This window comes from Artibeus jamaicensis, unplaced genomic scaffold (genome assembly GCF_021234435.1).
Source record: "Artibeus jamaicensis isolate MK-2021 breed Jamaican fruit bat unplaced genomic scaffold, CSHL_Jam_final scaffold_1019, whole genome shotgun sequence".
Lineage (NCBI taxonomy): Eukaryota > Metazoa > Chordata > Mammalia > Chiroptera > Phyllostomidae > Artibeus > Artibeus jamaicensis.
This window is the reverse complement of record NW_026522025.1, coordinates 502311-525216: the sequence shown is the minus strand read 5'-3', so window position 1 is coordinate 525216 and position 22906 is coordinate 502311. Positions and strand designations below refer to the sequence as shown.

The following is a 22906-nucleotide window of genomic DNA, read 5'->3' as shown; positions in this document are numbered from 1 at the left end:
AAGAAGAGCAAATGTTAATTTGGGCTTACCGTGTGGCCAGCTCTATTATTAGTGCTTTATTTTAACCTATTCATTCCTCACACAACTACCCAGTATTATGAATATCACTATTCCCATTTTATGGATGAGGAGACTGAGGCACCAGGAGACCCAGTGACTTTCCCAGACCGCACAGAGAACAGGTGGCAGAACCAGAGCTGGAAGTCAGACAGTCACACCTGAGGACCTGCTCACACGGCTTGGGCTCTCTGTGAGGGAGAGGAGCCCCAGCGGGGAGGCAGCAGGGTCACGGGCTTCTGTATTCATCAGACTGGGATCCATTCCGTTCTCACAGCTTACGTGACCCCGGACAATCGGCTGACCCCAACCTCCTCTTTAGTCTTATTCCTGTGACCCCTGCCCCAACCTTTCCTAGCATTCATCACTCAATACCTGCTGGCTGTGTTCACCGGCTCTCTGAATATGCCATCGGCATGTGCATCTGCCAGGTGCAGTGTCAGACCTGGGCCCAAAGCATCTAATCAAAGTCCCTGTTGCCATGGAGCTGTTGCTATTCTGGTGGGAGGAGCCCTGAGAGGTGAGGAGCCAGTCCCACGGGACCTAGGCAGGTCCTCCAAGCAGAGGGCAGAGACACTAGAACAAAGCAGGTGGGAGGCAGGGCAGGCAAGCAGGTGACAGAGTGGTCCGCGAGGTGAAGGCAGGGAGTGTGCAGGGGAGAGCCGGCCAGCCTGAGTAGCTTGGAATGGCTTCTAGCCCAGCACCTGGAAGCCACTGTGGGGCTGGAAGCAGGACAGCAATTGTCTCACCTGAGGAGGAGTGAGCAGGAGGGGCCAGGACCCTGTCACAACTCAGATAACACCCCTGGGTGCTGGGCTGAGGTGGTGGCCACGGAAGCATCTCCCTCCTGAGTGTCATAGTGCCTCATAAACAGTCAAGTCACGGGAGTTTATTTATTGTAATGATTCTTATTTCCCCTCATTACTGACCCTCCCTTGCCTTTCTTGGTGGTTACTATCCCATAGTTTGGTGAGGCATGTGGTTTGTTTTCTCAGACCCCAGAACAATCCAGCTTCCCTGGGTCCTCTGAAGACGCTGTGTTGAGAAAGAAAAAAATTACTCTTTAATAGAAATACTTTTCCTTCATTAAATGAACTCTCCAAAGCCCAGTAGCATTTTCAGTGCTTATATAAAGATGCCAGTGGGGATTTGAGATTGAAAGTGGTATTTTTATACAAGTCAATGAAGATCTCAACAGGGAGGGGAGCACACTGTTCGAATCTAAATTCCTCCAGTATCGGGTGAGGCCAGTCTGGGCCCAGGCCCCGATCCCATCACTCTCAGCCCTGCGAGACACGCTGTTGCTGAAGGTGTCCGGGTGCTCACAAATATCAGTTCTGTTTGGGAAAATGGTATTAACAGTGTCTTTCCAAGACAGCGAACCATTCAACTTGAATGTCTGTGAGCACCTCGATTCTGATAACTTTGTACACAAACCCAAGAATTGGCAGGAATCTGAGTCGAAGCAGCCGAGTGCTTCTGCCCACACACGTGGGCTCACAGAACGGTTTTTTATCCCGTGAAGCTGGGAATAAACTTTGTCCTTTAGAGATGTCAGAAGAGAGACAGGGTTCAAATGCCAGCTGCCACTCTGGCACCTTGAGTTGGGTTGGCCCCGGGCCACCCACTCATCCCCAGACTGCCAGGTGCCACACAAGGAAAACCATGCTGGTCTCACCGGGTGTGGTGGGCTGAGGTTGTATTGTAAGAAAAGTACTCAGCACACAGTAAAGGCTCAAAGCCCATTCCTCTTCTGCCACTTCTCTTCAGACTGTTGAATTAGAACCCAGTAGAATCATCCATTTTACAGCCATTATTCTGGTTATCTCCTGCTAAGTACTAACCTCCTCCACCCCCCTACCCCACCTCAAATTCAGTGCTTACAGTGGCGACTGGCTTGTCCTTTGCAGGGAACTACAGTCTGACAGCGCCTTTCTGCTCCCTGGCTGACCAAGGGCTTGTTTCACAGGGGCCTGGGAGGAGGGCAGGCGCAGGGAAGGGGGCCCTCTGGAGCCACATCGCAAGTTAAAGGACAGATCTTTTGTGAACCCCACCACCACGCCAGCTCCGGTAGGGGAGAAAGAAACTGCAAAGATTGTAAAGTAGGATTTAAAAAAGAAAAACAACTAGAAGCACTAACTTTTGAGTTTGTAAGCGCTCCCCACTCCTACCCAGAGGGCAATAAAAGCACCGGAGGGACCCATGTTCCTCAACCTCTGGTTGCTCGGGCCCCTCAGCAACACGAGGCTCTGCAGTCTGTGCATCTGGTCCTTACTAGCCTGTACCTGGGCTCCCTCATCCATGTGACAGGGACTGTCTCCTTCCACAGGACTGACAGAGGCTGAGGCTAGAAGCTAGCAGATGCTCGGTAAATAGCACCTATTAAAAGAAGAATTAGTTCTTTGCCTGCCTCCCAGCATCCTACGGCCTGCCCTGCACTGCCTGGGAGGCAGAAGAGTGCTCTCCTGTGACTAGCAGGCAGGCTGAACTCTCCCCTTTCACTGTGGAAAATCCATTACTGAGAAGTCATTTGTCAAAGCCAACTGTTTAGCTGCTTTAATTTCCATATTTATCAAGTTTGATTGGAATGCATTGTCTTCGACTTTAATCCCAGCTTTCACCTCTTCCTGCCCTCTTTTCCTGGGGAAACTGTTTTTGTTGTCCTTGTTGCGAAAGGTCATGGCATAATTTGATTTGCATTTGCTAATAAGCCTGAAACTGAGCCTGGCGAACTATTCCCTGAGGCAGGAAGACAACTCAGAAGGCACAGCGTGGGCTAGGGAAAGCCTGGGCACCTGTTCTAGCCTGATGCACTCACTCAGCCAAGAGCAACAGGCACTCACTCTACAACTATTACATGAGTATTTATTGAGCACCTGCTGTATGTGAGGCATCGGGAATACGAACTGAAAAAAGATGGGCAAAGTCATGGCTATAGTGTTGTATAGAGTCTAGTGACCTCAGTGTCTGCATTTGTAAGAACAGGCAGTTGGACCAAGTGACCTACAAGTTGCCATTCTGTAATACATACCATTTGGAATGTATTTGGTCTTATGCGTTGGCTTGATGCATTAGCTCAGTTCATTCTTACATGATCCCTATGAGGTCGGTATTATTATCCTGATGGGGCAGGTAAGGAAATAAATAATCTCAGATCTCAAGGACATGCATGTCAGGACTTAAATTTAACCCTCCTTTTATCTGGCTCTAGAATTCAAGTTTATAACCACAAAGCCACCCTTCATATGTCTTCTCCACTCTGAGCTCCTGGGTCAGTGTCTCACTTCCCCCTCCCCCGTGTCCCCAGGGACCAGACCGAAGTTTGGCATGTGGTCAGTGTTATAAAATATGCATTGAATTGAAATTAAAAAAGGAAGTCCTTTACCCTTGGCCCCTTGTCTTTTGGGCCTCAGAGCTGCCCTGCTCTCTGGCTACCTTAGTGAAGGCTGGGGTAGCCAATGCTGCATGTGCTGCCTTTATCCCCCTTCAGAACCAACTCCCCCAGCTCCAGGGAGTGCTAGTGGCTGGGCAGCTCCCAGAGGATGGTCTCCCTGGAAATTGTACTCAGCTCCGGGAAGCAGCCTTGCCTGAGGTTACCATCCTGCCCTGGGGCAGCCCACATCCAGTACCCAATCAATGCAGAACAGGGAGCCAGCCCTAGAGTCTCCTGGGACAGCTGTGAAGGACGCTTCTGACCCTGAGCTTCCCTGCAGGACTGATCAAAGTCACTGTTGAGACTTGCTTAACTCACACCTCCCACAAGTGCTCCTGAAAGCAACCCCCACTGCGGCTCCCCACCAGTTCTCTGAGTTCCTCAGTCTGTTTCCCAGGAGACCGACCTCAGCAGCTACTGAGGAGATGGCTCTGGTTCCCACACTCTGGGGCTGAGTGGAGGGTGCTGGAACAAGACAGACTTGGGCAGCGAGAGCCCTCCTGCCACTGGCTGACCCCCCAGAAAACGGCCTCCTAACTGCCCCTAGGCCTGGAGTGCTTGTCTGGCAGCAGGGAGGCTTTAATCAACCCCCAGCAGGGCAGCCTCTCTGAGGAGGGGTGGGAAGAGAGCTCCGTTCCTGTGATGGTCCAGATGCCAGCGACGGCCACGGGCCCTAGCTCTCTGCGTCTAGGCCTGTTGCTTCCTGGCTTTCCTTCACCTCCCTGGCAGGCATCCACTGGGCACTTCCCAGGCGTAGGCCTGCAGGAACGTTGCCCGAGGCAGCTCTGTGCTGTGGGAGGAGGCTGCTGGGAACCTGGGGCTCTGCGCCCTGCATTCCAGATCTGGCTGAATACTCTGTGTGACCCAAGGCAAGTCCCTGTCCTTTCCGGGTGCCTCCCCTCATCTCTACAGAGAGGATGTTCTCCTCAGCAACTCCCCACGCTTTGTAGTTCTCATGGCCTCTATGGGTCTCCTGTAAGCCAGAGGCCTCCTTACTGCTTTCTAAAGCCAAAAGATTTTTTTTAATATGTGGTAGACATGTGAAGGTTACCAGAGAGGCTCCTTGTCCCAAAGGCCTGAAATTCCAGAATTCATGCTTCACTTCTTCTCCATCACAAGTGTATGCTTGTCAATGGAAATCCCCTTCTTCTTCTCCCATCTCAGCCAGGGTAGAGCACTCGATCCCCGACCCTGGAGCACCTACATATGAGATTTAAGGCCAGGGGAGATGTGAACTTAGGTGAGAGAAGGGGACCCAGAGGACAGCAGTGCTAGGAAGAGGGGAACCAAAAATAAACTTTGCCAACACAACTGTTTTCTCAATAAGACCAGATGCTGGGCAGTAAGCAGAACAGAGTTGCGGCTTTTGGCCCTTCCTGAGCAAGGCAGCAAATGATTTACAACCAGATGAGGGGTCCACACAGCTCTGTGGGTTCAGAGGAGGGTGAAGCTGCTGTGGTCTGGAGCTGTCTGGAGAGGCTTTTTGAAGAACTTGGGGCAAAGATAAAATCTAACAAATTGAAGTTTTCTTGGTAAGCTAATGACAAGACTGATCCAAATAAAGTAAAATATTCTTATAGGAGATTGATTCTCAACAAGGGGCTATACTGTCTCCAAGGAGACAGGGGACATGTAGTGAGGTCTGAAGCTATTTTTGATAGTCATAACTGGGTGGAGGGGTGCTCCTGGCATCGAGTGGGGAGAGGTTAAAGATACTGCTAGATGTCCACATACTCGGCACCCCTACCCAGTTACCCAGGCCCAGACGTCAGTGGTGCTGAGAAACCCTCTTCCTGGGGATTTTCACTCAGTACACAGGGTACGGGCTTAAAGTCTCTTGCTTAAGATTTATCTTGTGAGCTGGGAATTATTGTTCTCATTGTACAGGAAACTGGGGCTCAGAATGTGTAAGTAGCTTGCCCAAGACCTCCAAGTCAATAATCTGTGTGGGGCCTGGGTATGATTCCTGGTGCAGCTGCCAGGAAGCCAGCTGGCTTTCCATTTGACCCTCTCAGGGGACACAAGAAACACAGGAGCCAGTGATCTGCTCAGTGTCCCTTACGCAGCTCCCTCTGCTACGGGATTCCCCCTCTTCAGCTCGGCTGAGCCAACCACCGTCTCTGCTTCTCCACGGCCCCCCAGAAAGCTCTGCCGATGCCTCCTACATTTTCTCATAAAATTATATACAAGAAATTCTGCACCTTCAGCATGTTCTCGCTATAATTCAGATCTCCAATCTCTCTTCATTGTCAGTATCAACCACAGAAGGATATCCTTAGGTGACCTTCAACGTGACAAAGTTTGTAGGGGGAAGCACAGAATTATTGTGCTGATGGAATCAGATACAACATTAACACCAGGGTTGGCCAAGGGCAAGTCCTGGATGAGTGTATGTTTCTTGACTCCCTTCTCAGAAAAGGTACTTCAGAGCAGAGTCTGGAAGGCTGAGTAGGAGTGAGCCAGACAGACGAGATGGCGGTGGGGGGGGCTGGCATTCTGGGGGAGAGGAAAACACAGAGGTGCGGAGCTGCAGGAGAGCACGGCCTGCTCCTGGGGCTGCCGAGGGGGAGCTGCAGCTCGGGTCTGTGCAGGGGCCACCAGAGACTAGGGATGGCAGGGGCAGGGGGCAGGGGACTGGACCTGCCTGGAGGACAGCAGAGCCCTGCTGAAGGGCTGTAAACAGGGGGAGGGGTATGCTACCCTGTGCGTTTTAGAAGTTCCACTTTGGTGGCCAGGTGAAAGATGGACTAACAGGGATGGTGTTGACACTGGCACCAGTGACAAGGCTATTCCAGTTTTGAGTGGGCCCTCAAAGTGACACCAGGTACCCATGCTGTCACTGGCATCAGGATTTCTTTTTCTCCAGCTTGGTAGTTGTGCAGACCTTTGGGGGCCCTGGGATATTGAAGAAAAGGCTGTAACCGGTCTGGTTTAGAAACAGTTATGAGGAAATTCTCTTAGAAAGTGAAAAAGGCTCAGACACTCACCACGACAAGCTATTGTCAGAAGAACTAGGGAAACCAAACTGATAATGTGAAATTTGGGGAGATTTCTCTTCTTAGAGGGCCTGGCTTGTGTGCTTTGGGGCCTCTTGGCATCTCTTAGTACCTTCACCACCCACAGATCCACTGATAATTGACCAGAGCATTTGAGGCTCTTCATCTTGGCACAGGGTTTGGCTCTGGTCCTTACTCAGGCTGGCATCAAGAGATAAGATTAATTAGTTATCTATTGCTACTTAACAAATTACTCTAGAATTCAGCAGCTACAAACATTTAACATTTATCTTCTCTCCATTTCTTTGGCTCAGGAATACAGTGGGTCTTTCATGAGGTTGCAGTAAGCTGTCAGCCAGGGCTCAGTCATCTGGGACTGGAGGCCCCCTTTTGAGCTCATTCCTGTGGTTTTGGCTGGTGGCAGGGCCTCCCCACCTGAGCCTCCCCATGTGGGCCTCCTCACAGGCTGCCTCAGTGTCCTCATGTCATGGCACCTGGGTTCCCCCAGAGCAAGTGACTCCTGGGAGAGATGGTGCACTCAGGGTGGAAGCCACAGCCTTTTTATACCCTAATCTCAAAAGTGAGCACCACCCCTTTTAGAGGATCCTTTCTGTTAGAGCAAGTGTCTAAGTCCAGCCCTCAGTGAATGGGAAGGAATAGGAGGGGGCAGAGTTCATTTCTACCTCTTGAAGGGAGGAGGCAAACAAAGAATTTGTGGGTGTATTTTTAAGACCACCCTAATGACCCTATTTTAATCTTCAAGAGATGATATGGCATGGTGCTTAAGAATGTAAATTTGAGATTCATAAAGAGCACGGGAGAGCTGGCTCCCACATTTGCAACTCACGCAGGTTCAGACAAGTCAGTTAACCTTTCCAGATCTCAATTTCCTGATCTATAATATATGGGTGAGAATAGTAGATGTTTCACTGGTTGCCATGAAAATTAAATCAGATCATACATGTAAAGTGCTTAGCACAGAATAAGTGCTGAATAAACATTATTTAATTGCTATTATAACTGGATAATATTTTCATCCTCCTTCACAGGAGGCAGAATGACTTAGAGGGTACAAACACAGGTTGTGGTGTGAGACCACCTGGGTGGGGACTCAGGCTCTGCCAGCCATGAGCTGGGAGAGCTAGGACAAGTCACTTAATGTCTCCCACCCCGGGGTTGTCTACAAAATGAAGATACTAATAGCTAGTGCCTGGCCACTGAGAGGTAGGTGTTCAGTAAATATTTTATAAATAAGGATGTAGTAGATGATGACAGAGGGATACGATGGCAAACCAGTGTGTGTGTGTGTGTGTGTGTGTGTTGGGGTGCTACATAAGCACACCTGACTTCAAACACCTTCTGTTAACTAAGGAGCCTGATAGGGGCCTTGTACCCTTGAGTGACACCCTCCCTGTGTTTCCAGGTTTACCATCCCTCATGGGTTGTCCTTGTCCTCATTGTTCAGCTTCTTTTCCACCCTGGCTTTGTTCAAGCACTTCCTTCATCCTCCCTGCTCCCTCCTCCAAAAATATGTGTAATTGGCTTTGCACTAGTCTGGGGATTTGGTGACAGGAAGGGGGGGGGGGGTGTCCCATGTCACACCACCTCCGAGCAGTGACATTACCTTAAATTGATTTTGCAAATGAAAGCTAAAAGCTAAGCAAAGGCGACCCATCCATTTTGCCTAAAGATGATTATTATGCTCTTTTACAGCCTCCTAAATGACAAAGCAGTTTGTTACCTGCCTGCATCAACATTTGCTTATATTAGCATCCGAGATGCCTGATTTTTTATTAGCCCCACGTTATCGCTTTATGAAGACGCTGGGGCTCAGTAAAATTAGTGTGCAAATAGAATGCCCATTTTGCATTTTCCTGAGGTCAGCAGAAATGCTGCGTGCAATTGAGTTGATATTGGGTCAGGGGAGACATCCATAAAGGCAGCCTTCACCGAGGACCCTGGAAATGCTGTTACTCATTTCTGAACTGCCGCGATAGATGGGGTCAATGTTCTGTGGGGTTTTTTTAAAGGGCTTCATGGCTTTTTTTTTTTTTAAGGATAAAGCAATATAAATACTAAGACAATATTTCAACATGTACAAGGAATAGTGGATAAAGCCAAACTCTTTTGTATACATTATAGATGGAAATGCAGAGGATGTAGAATCCCTCCTCCTGTGGGAGGAGACAGATAAGGTGGTGAGAGACACACTGGGCTGGGAGCCGAGGCCGGACCACCTGAACTAGCTGCATGACCTTGGGCATGTCTGTTCCATCCCTAAGCCTTGGTTCCCTCACTTGTGAATGGGGTCAATACTCTGTAGCTCACAGAAGCATGATGAAGAGTAAATAAGATAATGTGTGTCTAAATTTCTTTATAAGCCATGATCTATGTGAGTATTTTTATTTATTAATTTGACAGCCAGTTTCTGAGCACCTATTCTATGCAGGATCTTGGGAAAGACATTAAAAATACAGAGTGAAAGTCACTGTTTCTCTCTTGAGGAGCTTATATTCGGTCTAGGAAAAGTTCAGGTGTCTAACTCCTCTTTTAAACCATAATCTTCTTTACAGAAGATGAGTCTTGTTTCTTTCTTTGTTCCTAAAGGTGCCTAACATAGAGCTGAGTACACAGTCAGTTCTCAAAAGCATATTGACTCCATTATATGTCTTATTAAGGAAGCAGTGACCACAACCTCTTCTGGTCACCCCAACAGGAAAGTCCCAAGCCCTTAGAACTAGACATAATAGTTACTAGTTTTTATTTTCGTCTCTGACATTGGTATATCAAAAGTTGGGATCATAAACCGCATTCAACATAATCTACCTCTAGCATTTCAGAACTGAAATCCTATTCATTATTTTTAACTGCAGACCTCCCTCCAGTTCATCCTCTAACATAAACAGAATCCTTTAATCCAACTTCTCTCAATGTTCATCCCTGAACTCACTATGGGTCATTGTTCTGTCCTGGGTCAATCAGTCCTTCTTCTACCCATGGATAAGTACCCTCTTCCCGCCCCTTCTTTCTGGGAAGGCCACTCTTGGCTGCTGCTCTTGTCTAACAGTATCTGTGCACAGCAGCGGATCTTTTTTTTTTTTTTTTTTTTTTAATACAAGTGAGACTGCTGTAGATGCAGCAAGACCTTGGACCTGATTCAGAGCCACATTTTCCTACTTCTCTGCATATCTAATAATTTCTTTCTTGGAGCTGGATTTTGTGGATTATACATGGTTGTGCATCTGGATTCTGTTATCTTCCCTTAAAGAGAGTTGGACTTTACATAGCAGGCAGTTAAGTTTCTTTTGTTCAGTTTTGATCCTTGTAAGATTTATTTTTAAACTTTGGTAGTCTAGAGCATTCTAGAAGGACCACTAAGGCATGGTCCTTCTGGGTTCTCTACTGATTGCCTGAAGTAATGAACAATCAATGAAGTAATTCCAAATGATGGGAATTCAAATGATTCCTAGCCCTGTGTGGGTTCACAGCGCCTCGGTTGTATTTTATTCTCTCCCCCCTGTTATCTGTGTGTTCTTGAACAAGTTATACGACCTCTCTGAGACTCAGTCTCTGCCTCTATAGAAAGGAGTATTAATGCACGTGTTTCAGTAAGGATTATAAATAATGTGTATAATGTGTCTGATACAAAAGGAGCTAATTAAAGGCCAGCTGCTATTATTACAAATATAAGAACTGCCTTCTTTACTTCATTATTTACTGACTATTTACTGTGTACTAGGCAATATGTTAGCTTGTTTAATCATTACTACAACCTTATGAAGCAAATGTTATTATTCACATTTATAGATCAGCAAATTAAAACTCAGAATGGATACACAGCTTGCCCAGGGTAATAGTGGATCTGGGATTTATTCCTCATATGATCTCTTTAGATGACTTTAATATTAATATAGTCAGGTACATCAAGGAATGGGACGTAGTCTCTTAATATTGGGTAGCCAGGGACATAATTAAATTAGTCAGCAATGGCTGGGCCTTAATGATTCTAACCCAATGATTTCAGAGATGAGTGGAAAGCACCCAGCCCATTTCCCACTCTCCCCCTTCCCACATACCAACCTCTCATCTCAGCTTTCCTTGACTTCCGTAGCAACCTTCTTTTATTTTCCCTTACAGACAATCTTCGGGAAGGGGCGGAGCAGAAGGTGATATTCATCACGGGACGAGTCCACCCCGGGGAAACGCCCTCCTCGTTTGTGTGCCAAGGTGAGTGAGTAGCGGGCTCTCGCGGGCACCGCACGAGGCTTGCGCCCAGGTGCCCTGGGGGCGCCGTGATGGTCTCTGGGACAGCGTGGTAACACAGAATCATTTTCTTGGAGGAGAATCCACATCACTTCTGAAGAGATTACACTTGACCTTCACTAGGATTTATGTCAGTGAATATTGACTACATGTACGGATGGACGAACAGATGAATGAACGGATGGATGACGCATAAACGAGTGGGTAGGACCGTCTGCAGTTCTCTGACGTGTGCTCCGTTGAGGATGCGCCGCGCAGGGTCGTCTACACTCTCGGCTCCATGTTGCGTGTTTCCCTTGGTGTTCACACCGACAGCGCCTGTTTGGTGGGAGGCGAGTGTTGGTGGGAGAGTGGGTGGTGAACTGGGGAATTCGGCACTAAAGATTTTTACTTACTTATTTATTCAGTTGTTCACTTCACAAACAACTTTTTAAATACCTACTGTGAGCAAGGAAGCATCCCTGGTATCAGACAACCAGAGATAAATAAGATGTAATTTCTCTTCTCAAATATATCTCTTCATAATTACATTTTATTATTAAATATTTCATAAAATGCACTTCATTAGTCAGCAATGTAAAGTGTATGTACGCATGCATATATATGTATCAATTAGTCAACAATCTATACTCAGTAAATAATATATCAATATAAAAAACAATTTAATGAATGCCCAGCTTAAGAAGCAGAATATTATCAATTCCTTTTAAGTCTTTATCCTCCTTCCTACCTTCCCCCTCGCACGAATAACCATCGACTTGAATCTTGTATTGATTTTTCTTAACAGTTTTACCAAACATGGACGCTTTCCTAAACAATGTATTTTTTAGTTTTACATGGCTTTGAACTTCATAAAACTGGCATCGTTCTGTATGTATGGACACCGGTGGTTTTCACCCGATATCCCTGCCGGTGAAGGTAGCTGTTGTTCACGTGTTTTCACCGTGTTTCTACTCCATGTCTCTCTGTACCTGAACTTACCTATCTGTTCTCCTGAGGTGGACACCTGATTTGTCTACTGTGTGTTTTCTTGCAAACCATGCTGATACAAGTGTTCTCATACACGCCGCCTGTGCACAAGTGCAAATCCTTTCTAGGGGACTGAACCAGGGCCTGTAACTGCTGGACCGTAAGACACGTGCCTCTCACTTTACTAGGCGTTTCGCTGCCGCAGGTGGTGTGTGTGAGAGTCTCCAGTGTCCACGTTCTTGGCTGTGCTTTTGCATTTCTGCTTCTCTAGTGGGTGTGTTATATGTGAAGACATGATACTATCCACGTGCCAAGCACTGTAATGTGTAAAATAAAATGCGGACTTCATTTTAGTTTCATTAATTTGATTTAATTTATTTTCATTATATGAGTTTTTCAACGTCAGAGAAACTAATCTGAACTATATTTTTACATATGAGTAAACCAAAGGTTAGAGAAGTTAAGTAATTCATCTCATTTTAGTCTTGAAATGGCTGTGAGGTCAAAGGGGTAGGGAAAGCCAGGTCCTATGGCTAGAGGAGGGGCGCCTGCTGCCGTGCAAGTATCCGGGGAATTGCCATCAGGCAATCTGGGGGTCACACGTCGGCTCTGCCACATCCTGGCAGTGTGACTTCAGTTCCCTCAAATGTAAAATAAATTGGGAAAACAATGCCTATCCCAATAGGAGGCTGTGATGAAGCTGGCACGAGACGAGCGTAAACAAACACCTAGTCCCGGACTTGGCACACAGCAGACACTCAGCAGATGTCCCTCCTTCCTCGTGGGAGGCTGAGAAGACGAAGCAGATAATCTGCTTTGTACTGTAAGGCACTATGCAAATAAACGTGGGGTTTATTTTCCCCACTCACGTTCTTCCAGTGCTGGGATTGGGCACGACTGCCTCCGTTTGTGTTGCAGGCAAGGAGACAGCTCCAGGGAGAGGCACTGGCTGCCCAGGCCCAGCAGCTCAGGCGAGGCACCGCTGGGGTGTCCCAGCTCCTGGCTCCAGTCTCCTTAGCTCGCTCCCTGGCATCCTCGCTTACAGCCTCTCTCCCTTCCAGCACTGTCCTTGCAACAACCTCTCCCAGGTCCCTCCTGGCTTTACCAACCCCTTCGCTGCAACCATCTGTTTGTTACTAAACTTGGCAGCAGACCTGTTCCCCCAGCTGATCGGATGCAACTGTTTTGTCCTTGTTTGTAAAAAGGCAGTAGCCTTACCATCAATACTTTCATCTCCAGGAGCTTCAACTCCCACGCCCACCTCCTCTGTGCGCAGCAGACAGAAGGCAGGGTCACCGCCCCCTTTTACAGCCGAGACCTGAGGCACAGAGTGGAGCAGAGCTTAGGTGCTCTCTCTGTTCACCCTGCCCTTCTGAAAAGGAGTCTGCACAGGGCCCAGGTGATGGAGTCGGTGCTGCCCTGCGGGCTTTCAGTCAATGGCAGAGCCTCTACTCCTTGGCAGAGCCTTTCAGTGCCTCCCCGCCTCCTACTCGAGATAAACTCCAAACTCCTCGGCAGGACACTCACGACCCATCACGGTCTGGCTCTTGCCATTTTCTTGGGCCTCAGCCTCATTATTGGGTTGGCCCAAAAGTTCATATGGTTTTTTTCTGTAAAATAAAAGACATGTTTTTCATTTTCACCAATAATGAACTTTATTGATTTGGATATTTTCAGTATGTGGGCAATCTCCCACATGGTATAACATTGATTGTTCTCAATGACTGTCTTGATTTGATCGCTATCAACTCCAACTGGTCTACCCAACTGTAGCGCATCATCATCCAACAAGAAATCTCCAGGGCAGAACTTGGCAAACCACTTTGGACACATTTGATCAGTCACAGCACCTTCTCCATACACTGCACAAATCTATTTTTCACCTTGCAATTGCCTTTTTTCCTTCCTTGAAATAAAAAAGCATAATCTGCCAAAAATGTCAGGTATTTTCTTCCATCTTCAATTTTAAAATGGTTACACAAAAATTTACCAATTTTGATGTTTTTTTAATGCATGCTGATATGACAGCTGTCACAATACAATCTAATGATATTTTTTTGAATGAAGTTAAAGACAACTAAGTGCTATTAGAGCCATCTTATGGAAAAAAAAGAGATGAACTTTTTGGCCAACACAGTATATTGCAGCCCCATGCATCTTAATCCCTGAATGGATGGTCCTCTCTCCACCACTGGGCCTTTGCACCTGCTGCTCCTCCGCCTGCCGCTCCTTGCCACCTGGCAAACACCTTCCACCTCCCAAGGTTTATTTCAGCTGTCCTCCGTGGGGCTCTGGCCCACTTCCTGCAGCCCTCTGCTTCATTGCTGCAGTGTGGGCTACCCGATAATCACCTTTGTTACCTGATGTGTTACAGATTTGAGTTATATTTGTTTCTTTCCCTTTAAACCATGAGCTATTTGAGGCCTAACACTGGATCTGCAGTGCCGTTTTCCACATCTGTAAAGTGGGATTATTTTGCTTCTCTTTTGGGGCTGTTGTGAGGAACACATGCTGCGTTGGCTTTGGGATGCTAAATCCAAGCTCAGAAAGAGGAGCCTCAAAGTCATAAAGCCAGAGAGGGGCAGAATGGGGCTCTGAATCGGGCCTCACAAGCCTGTACACACCCTACTCAGCAATGAGAAATGCTGGAAGGCCAAGGTCATGCCTAGAAAAACGCAGCACTCTGGACTCCCCACAATAATCAATGTGTGTTTTACAAGAGGGTGTAGAGGCTCTGAGAAGTGAAATGGCTTACCCCAGGCCACACAGCTGATTCACAGCAGACGCAGCATAGGACCCGTCCCCAAATCCTGCCCTTGTCTTTCCTTGTCTCAAACTGTCCCCTGAAACACTTGATTCCTTCCTCCTTCAGGCGGCTGAAGCCAGTCATCATTCTCCCCCTTTGCTGAAGAGAGACTGAGGCATAGTCTTTCCCAAGGGTCTCTCAGCCCCTCGGGGACAGCCTAGACCACAGCCCCACTGGACTCAGCTGGGCTTTCCGCCTCAGGCCCAGCTCTCCCCGGGGTCCCTTCCCTGCCCACCCAGTTAAGCGGAGGGCAGGAGGGCCCCAGATCTGGCAAGATGATGCCTGAGATATTTCAGCTCTGTTAACTTCTTCCTCATTAACTGGCTCGGTGACCTTGAGCAGGGGATCCGACATGTGGGGCCTGGTCCTCCCATCTGGCTGGGACCGAGGTTCTCACTGCCGAGCTGCTGGCACACCTGCTGCTGGGAGTAGAGTGAAGTCACGTTATCGCAGAGCTCAGGAAGCTGGTGGTGGTGAGGGAGGTAGAGCTCCGAGTTCCTCCAGGCTCTGCCTGGTGCTGGGGCGGCTGATTCTCACCACCCGCTGCTGCCCCAAACCCTCCTCCTGGCCTCTGAGAAGCCGAACTGCCCTTGTTCATCAGCTACACAAGGAGCTCAGCGTTGCCTCGTGGCCTAGTGCGTGCAGCACCGACTCAGGAGCCACACTGCCTGGAGGTGGATCCCAGCTCCTGCACTTAGTGCACTATGACCTTGGGTGTCCCCTCACCTCCCGTGGCTCCGCACCTCTATCTTGAAACGGAAATTATTATAGAAATCCTGTCTCAGAGGGTTGTCATGAAAATTAAAGAGTTAATATTCACACAACATTTAGAACAGTATCTGGAGTTCAGTGAGAACCAAATACGTGTTATTATCGGTAAGGGAGGAGACAACATTAATGGAACACTTTGTGGGGCCAGGTACGGTTGGTTCCTCTAACCTTTACTGGGCAGCAAACCCAAGTGTGCGGCTTCTGCACCAGGTGCCTCCCCCACGGCCCCTCGCCTCCCTGAGAGAGCCCTTAGCAGAACCCTCCCTATTCCCGTGCCCAGAAGACTGTATTGCACGTCCGAAGTTTTGCCAGGACTAGACCTCGGGTCTCTCTCCTGGTCCGGTGACTGCTCTTTCACTGAAGCCACCTCCATACCTCAGATCCTTCGTGACTGAATTAATTAAACCTCCATTTATGGAAAGACACTGTGTACAAGGCACACCCCGTTCTGGGGGCAGCATGGGGCCGTGCAGAGTTCCGCCACTTGCACCTTCTTGCTGGGGTCTGTCAGCAAGTCCTCAGCTCTCAGGGCCTCTGTGGCTTCATATACATAGTGGGGGCTGCTGCGTGGTGCCCACAGAGCTGCTGGGAGGGCACAGCGAGGTCACGAGTGTCAGTGCTCCGTGTGTTGGCAGGCACTCTCCCCTCCTCTCGCTCCTCCTCGGTAATCCTGCCGGGTCGAGGGGCAGCTCTCAGCCCTGCTCTTCAGGAAAGCCGAAGGACTCGCTGAATGTCATCTGGTAGAGTGGGGACTAGATGCAGGGCTCTTGGCCCTCGGCCTGCGCCCTGTTGTCATGGGTCACGGTGCCTACCAGACCCCAGCCTGTGGTGATAGAGAGGGTCTTCCCTGGGGGAGGTCACGCTGCAGGTCATCCTGGGTGGTGAGAGGAGGAGGAGGGAGACCACACAGAAACACACACACACACACACACACACACACCCCATGCACTAGCAGCCGCCAGGACCACCAGGACAGCACAATCTAATCTTTCCTAAAGTGAGCTTTGCCTCCTCCCTTCCCCCTCTGCTTTCCTCCCATCTCTGTCCCTCACCTGTTCTCCCTCTTCTCTCTCAATCCCAAATGTCTTCACAGAAACACAACACCAGACCCAGTAAAGGGCTCTCATGGGGCCTTTCATGTCCCTAAACCTCTGTCTTTTCAGCTGTAAAATGGGCAGCCCTGAGGTTAAGAGGGGGAGACTCATGAACCTCAGGCCCCTCAGGACCAGACTCCCTGTGACTCTGAAGTGTGGGGCCCTTGGGCTTGGCTGTGGGCAGACAGGAGCCTGGTGCCTGGTCAGTGGGGAGCCTTGGGTGGCTGCTGTTGTGTGACCCCCCCAACTTTGGGCCTAGCAGAGACCCCCGACTGTCTTGCTTCAAGCCTGGGCTCTTCCACTGCAGTACTCCGCCTGCCAGCAGAGAACAGCAACATAACCCTCACACAGAACTCTCTGGAGAGACAATCATGCAGGCATACGTGCAAATCACATGCGAACAGACTCCCAGCCCTTCCCAAGTGTGGCTTCACAGAGAGAGCCCCTGTTTGAAGTCAGTAGATCCGGGTCTGAATCCCACTGTGTTCCCAGGGAAACAGCACCCCGAATCTGTTCATCTATCTGTAAATGGAGTCAATGGCATTGCAAGTCAGTCCAGTTCCTATCACTGGTCCTACTTTCTTTAGGCCTGTCACTCATGCCTATTAAGGACGTCCCCTGTGGCCAGCACTGAGTTCGGCACTGAGTTCAGCACGTACAAAATAGTGGCAGAGGTGAATGTCCCTGTGCCCCTGGGGCTCACGGCCTGAAGGGGACGAACTGGAAGAGCAGGTACAAGCCTCAGTCCCCAAGTCGCAGCAGAACAGGAAAGGTTCCTTTTCTTATTTTTCTATAACTGAACCAGTTTCCAAGTGCAGGTCCCATTCTGCCAGGAGACAGAGACTTAAACTGAGGTTTGGGGGTCCCCTTCCCCCCAAATTGCATGATTTCAGCAAAGAGTTCTGATCCTCGTGGGCGTAGTAGAAAAATAAGCTTGTCACCAGCTCTTTTCATTGCTTCCCTCACACCTACCACAGCCTCCTGACTCTGGGCCCTGATCCCTGCAGAGCCCCTGGAGGTCACCACCGGGCCAGATGGACCCTAGTTCCTGACTGCAGCCTCTTTATGTCTGCTGGCTCTCTGCCTTGTCTGCCCCTGACCCCTTTGTCCTGCCCTCTGGTATCATTACTTACTGCTGCCTCCAGGGGGCGCTCTCCAGAGCAAGGTTCTGCCCCTGTGCTCCATCATGGTCTTCATATTCTTTAGCCAGACCAGCAAGTCCCTGTTTACCTCTCCTGCTTCGGTCTCATCCTCCCAGCCCCACACCGTCAGCCAAACCAAGTAAGAGCAGCAACTAAAACAACACAGGAATGCACGTTCTGCACGCCAAACACATCGCCTCTGTTAATTTACTGAGACCCTCGTAATAATCCACGAGGTAATTGTTATTATTCTTTCCTTCCAAACTGGAGAGAAACTGAGGAACCGAGAACTAAGGCCACCCAGGCAGTCAAACGTAGAGTCCAGCTTCAGAGTCTGTGCCTTGAAACTCAAAGCCGTGCCTCCCGCAACAGAAGAGCCTGTTAGCGAACAGACCATCTGCTTTCTCGCTGCCAGGCCTTTGTGCAGGGATCCCCCTACCAGGGACCCCGTCTCCTGGCGCCCCTTTCACCTGGCTCCCTGCCTCGTCCTTTGTGTCCCCAGAGCCCGGCTGGGCTCCGATGGCTCCCTGGGCTGTTCCCAGCAGAGCCCTCGCCTGTGGGCGCCGTGGGAGCTGCTTCCCTACCACACACCCTCTGAGGCAGGAGCTCTTCTTCATCTTGGAACGTCAAGTTGTGATGTGGCCCTTGCCGTGACTGTCTGTGGAATGAGTGATTATCAGTTCACCTCACCCCATGCTTTGTCGAGGTCAAATGGATTCCTGGGGCCAGCCTACCGATGGGCATTCATCGGGCACCTGGAGAAATACCAACAACAGAGTTCAGCTGTGGTTTGCCCGGCGGGGCCACCGTGGCCAGGCTGATGCGGCTGGCTCTGCTTTCAGATCCTTCGCCACGTTCCCTCTCCCCCTCCAGGCTATGCAGCCTCCCTGCCATCCTGCTTCCTCCCACCTTCAATCGTGTTTACCGAAGGGGCAGAGGCTGATCTTAAGGGGCTGATAGCGTCTCCCAGCAGGAGGGAGATTATTCTCCTCGCTTGACAGATGAGGATTCTTCTGCTTTGGGAGAGAGAAATAAAATAGATGGAATCCCAGACTGTCAGCGTGGGATGCATCCTGCAGAGTTATTGAGTTCTTTCTCCTAATTTTAAACACAAGAGAAGGCCAAGAGACTTTCTGACAGTCTCTGTGGTCCAGGTCCTCTGTCTGCTGGCTTACTGGCTTTTCCAATTCAGTACCTTTGTCCCCAAACCCCATAGTTAGTACATGTCCCAGACCAGGACTCCTAGTTCTAAAATCCATTCTGTTTGTCACTGCCCTCCATGTCTTTCAACCTTTTATCTGTGTGAGTTTATTGAAGCACATTATAATTTTCAGGTTCTAGGTTAGGCCATTAGACTAGGGGAGTTCTAACCCAGTCACGTTCCAGACCAGGTGTTATTTTCTATACATCAACATGAGGAGACCGGTCAGAGAGAGCACGAAACTTCTCTAGATAAGAACCACTTAGACTTCAAATACAGCTTCCAGGTACACACTCGCCCTGTTTCCTAGGCCCATGCAATGCTTTTGGCCCATGGCCAGGGATGGAATTTCCTCTCTACCCTTACTGTCTCCAACATTTTTCTGTATATTCCTCTCCATTTACCACCATCTCCCCTAAAGCAAAGTGAAAGGTCCCCTCCCAATTTCCTGATCAGTGGAAGTGATGCCTGCTGAACTGTGTCTGACCTCAAGCCATGAACGGAGCCTACAACCTCTCCTCTCTGTGCCCGCCCTTTCTGGGTGTGGGAGCTCTGGGTGGCTGCAGCCTCTGGTCTGGCTTTGTTTTCTCTCATCCTTTTATTAGCTGCCTAATTGGCAGGCCAATTAATCTGTTCATCTGTGAAGGAGGATGGATCACAATGAGCTACTCCATTTTCAGAAGCCAATCTCTGAGGCAGCGTGGCCAGGCCCTGAGCGCAGGCTGGCTTCTTAATGAAGGGCTGCCCGGGAGCCGGGGTCAATTAGTGGACAGATTAAGCAATTACGAGCCCCTAACAAGGGTGTCTGGCATCATTACCCTGCCTGTTTACTGACAAACTGCAGCTTTAATATGAAGAGCAACAAATAAATTAGGGCATCTGGTCTACTGCCACATCGGACAAGAAGTAAATGGTGTCCAAGTGGCTTTGGGGCTGTCTGTGGATTCTCAGCCTGGGCCTGTGAAAAGCCTGAGCTGTCCCTCACTGGCCACAGCAGCTCTGGAATGTGCTCCAGAGTCGTTGATCATTCCAAGAGCTAAGTGCCTGCCGCTGGGCATGGGATTGTTCTTCGTTACCCCGCTGCCCTCCTCCTGTCCGTCTGTCGACACCTCCTTATGTTTCAGGATCCAACTCAAAGCTTCTTTCTCCCTGGTGCCTCCTCCGCTCTCTCCAGCAGGAATGGAGCTCCCGTTCTGCCTTTTGGGAGGGTTTTGTACTCTCCTATTACTTTCCAGCATCACAGTCATTTTGTGGGATGCCGGAGTGCCATTTTGCCCATTTTTTTAAGGTCTTAGAGAAGCAGAAGCATGGAGAAGAGGAGGGAAAAGGCAAGGCCTCAGAGTTGTTTGTTTTTCACCCCCTCTCCTGTCGATGTGTGCAGGCCGTCGCCGGAAGGGTAACCCAGAGGAGAATGGCAGGGTCGGACTGGCACTTCAGAGAGCAGCCTCCGGCTGCAGTGCTGAGGGCACATTTCAGAGCTGGTTGCTGTCATCCAGGCCAGATGTGACGGTGGCGCAGAGTAGGGAGACACAGAGGGGTGGGGCGGGGGCAGCCTTGCTAGGTTCCAAGAAGAGACTTGGGACTGCCTGACTATGGGAGGGGGCTCATGGAGAATCCACCTTCCTAAATTCAGTGACCTGGAGGCAAGGGGGTGTTGGTGCCAGTGAGAAGCAACACTTGGACCCTGCAAGTGAGGAGAGGGGAGTTGGGAAAACGCTGAAGAAGGCTCTCTCCTCATGTGACTGGAGCCAGATTCTGCCTCTCCACTTCCTGGTGTGCCCATCGGCAGCGTGATGACGACGTTGATCTCTAAGGTCCCTGACTCCATGGTCATCAGTTTGATGTCAGTATTTGGCTACCGTAGTTCACTGTGCAACTTACGCTGCCCCTCCCCCATCTCTGCCTGTCCAAACCCTGAGGGCCCTCCAAGGCACAGCTCCAGTTCTGTCTTTTCCCAAAAGTTTCCCCTGTGATTCCTCACAGGAAATGCTCTCTCCATCCTGCCCAGGGGCTTCAATATTACACCCTGAACTATCTCTGGGAAACAGAGAGATTTGTAAAATTCATTGGCAGCACCTAATCCATAGCCATACACCCACGGTGGCTTAACAACAAAGACCCCAAATCAAATAGTGAGCTCTCACTGTTTTCCAAGCTGAGGAAAATGTGTTCCCTCCTTCTTAAAACACGGAAGGTTAACCTGGATGCTTCTGTTCCCCTAGGGATCATTGACTTCCTCATAAGCCAGCACCCGGTTGCCCGTGTCCTGCGGGAACACCTGGTCTTCAAGATTGCACCAATGCTCAACCCTGATGGAGTCTACCTGGGCAACTACAGGTGGGTGACGGGAGAGGCTGCGCGGAAGCTGGTAGTCATAGGATGATGGTACAGAAGCAAGAAGAGAAAGGGGATGTATTTTTGAGGAAGGATATTCAGATTCCCCCTGAGTTCATCAGAGGAATTTTCACCCTGGCTCTTGAGAATACAGCTAATGAACCTTGGCTGTTTCTTGCACAGCTGCCTGAGATCACTTGCTGGCATTGTCTGGACAGCTTTCTGGACTAGGGATCAGGGGGTCTAATATCAGTTTTGGCACCTCCTTCTTATGTAACCTTGGGGAATACGCTTGCCCTCTGATGGTCAGCTTCTCTTGCAAAATGGAGACAATAATCGTCAGACACTAACCTGCCAGGGCACTTGCGAGCATCAGAAGAAATGGTGGAGATAAATGTGCTCTGCAGAACACTGTGTGGAAGTCACAGTGCGTACTGTTTTGTATCTGCATTTCTTCTTGGAGATCATTCATGACGGGTGCCTTCCGGGGCATCCGAGGAGCATTTCTTTGTGCGGGGCAGACCCGCCGGCCCCACACTCACTCATGCGCCCACGTCTTCAGTTCTCTTTCTCCTGGTAGCACCATAATTTACAGCCTCACTTCCAGTGCTCAGCAGTCGTCTGCTGAAAGGACATTGGGTCCTCTCAGATTGGGTTGCTGTAGTGCCCTTATTTCACAGTGGAGGATACTGACTTGCCCAAAGTCACACACCAGTAAATCACTGACTGCCTAACTTCGCTGCCCAAATCATATAGCTTTGTTGCCGATTAGTCCAACGACAACCCTGTAGAAAACATCCAAACTTCTGAACTCTGCTTGCAAGGCTCTGCACCCTGGCGCCTGTCTGTCCCCCCTGCTGCCTCACCTCCCGCCCTCTACTCTCAGAACTGTTTCTGCAGCCACACTAAGCAAAGCCTTGTTCTCTAGACATGTCCCGTTGGTCTCTGATACCTTACGCTCTGCCCAGGGCCTCCTCATGCCCTCTTCATCTCACTGACCCTCTCCACAGCTCAGCTGTGCCCCTCCTTCTGGAAAACGTTCCTCAGCCCCCCAAACAGAACTGGTCACTGCTGTCTCTGAGCTCTCAGCAGCCCGGTTATTGAGCAAGTTTGATCCTATCACATGGACCCCACTGAGCCTCCAGCCACCAGACAGCAGAGACTGAGCCTTCATAATGCGTGTGTACCCCAGGGCCTAGCAGCAAGGATCAGCACATAGCAGATGCTCGAAACGTGTCTGACGGGTGTGAGTGAAGAAAAGCAATGATTTCACTGATGAAGCAACTGAGGCTCCAAGATGAGACAGGATGTGCCCAAAGTTGGTGGCAGAGCTCAGACCAGAATGCAGACTCTCTGATACCCAGCCGGCTTCATTTTAAACAGAGCTGGTTTACTACTTTCCAGGAGCATGGCAGCTGGGTCCAGAGGGGCCCCCTCGTCCCCGTGGGTGTGAGTTAGAGAGAGCCCATGGGATGCATGATGCCTTAATTAAAGACAATTTTGCTTCCTCTCTTAATTGGCTTGAGAGATGGTTCATTAGCGCTGGCAGGTTTTATGGCTCACTGCAGGCCTGAGAGTGACGCCTTTCTACCATCCCTAGACAGAATGTACTGTTAGTGATAACGGTGGCAGAATGACCGCTTGATTTATGTTAACATTTCTGCTTAATTACAAGAGCCGCAGTGGTCAGAGAGAGGTCAATGCTGTCCACTCCACACACATATTTATGTCATCATCTGCTGTCCAGGGATGATGAGTGGAAAGAGGTCTGTGACCTCAGCCGAACGGCCTCCCCCTCGGGGTTTTGGATGGCCAGTGGGGTAGTGATGGGGGCCTAGAT

The 22906-nt window shown here is 49.6% G+C and overlaps 1 protein-coding gene across 1 annotated transcript in view; it reads left to right on the top strand.

The window, feature by feature from the left end:
* Window positions 1-22906, top strand: part of LOC119040203 (AGBL carboxypeptidase 4) — a 1071017-nt gene that overhangs the window by 944948 nt on the left and 103163 nt on the right. Inside the window, exons 7-8 of the mRNA XM_037133086.2 lie at window positions 10624-10713; window positions 20955-21069. Of these exons, the coding sequence (XP_036988981.2) occupies window positions 10624-10713; window positions 20955-21069 (205 nt within the window). The remainder of the gene's footprint in view (window positions 1-10623; window positions 10714-20954; window positions 21070-22906) is intronic.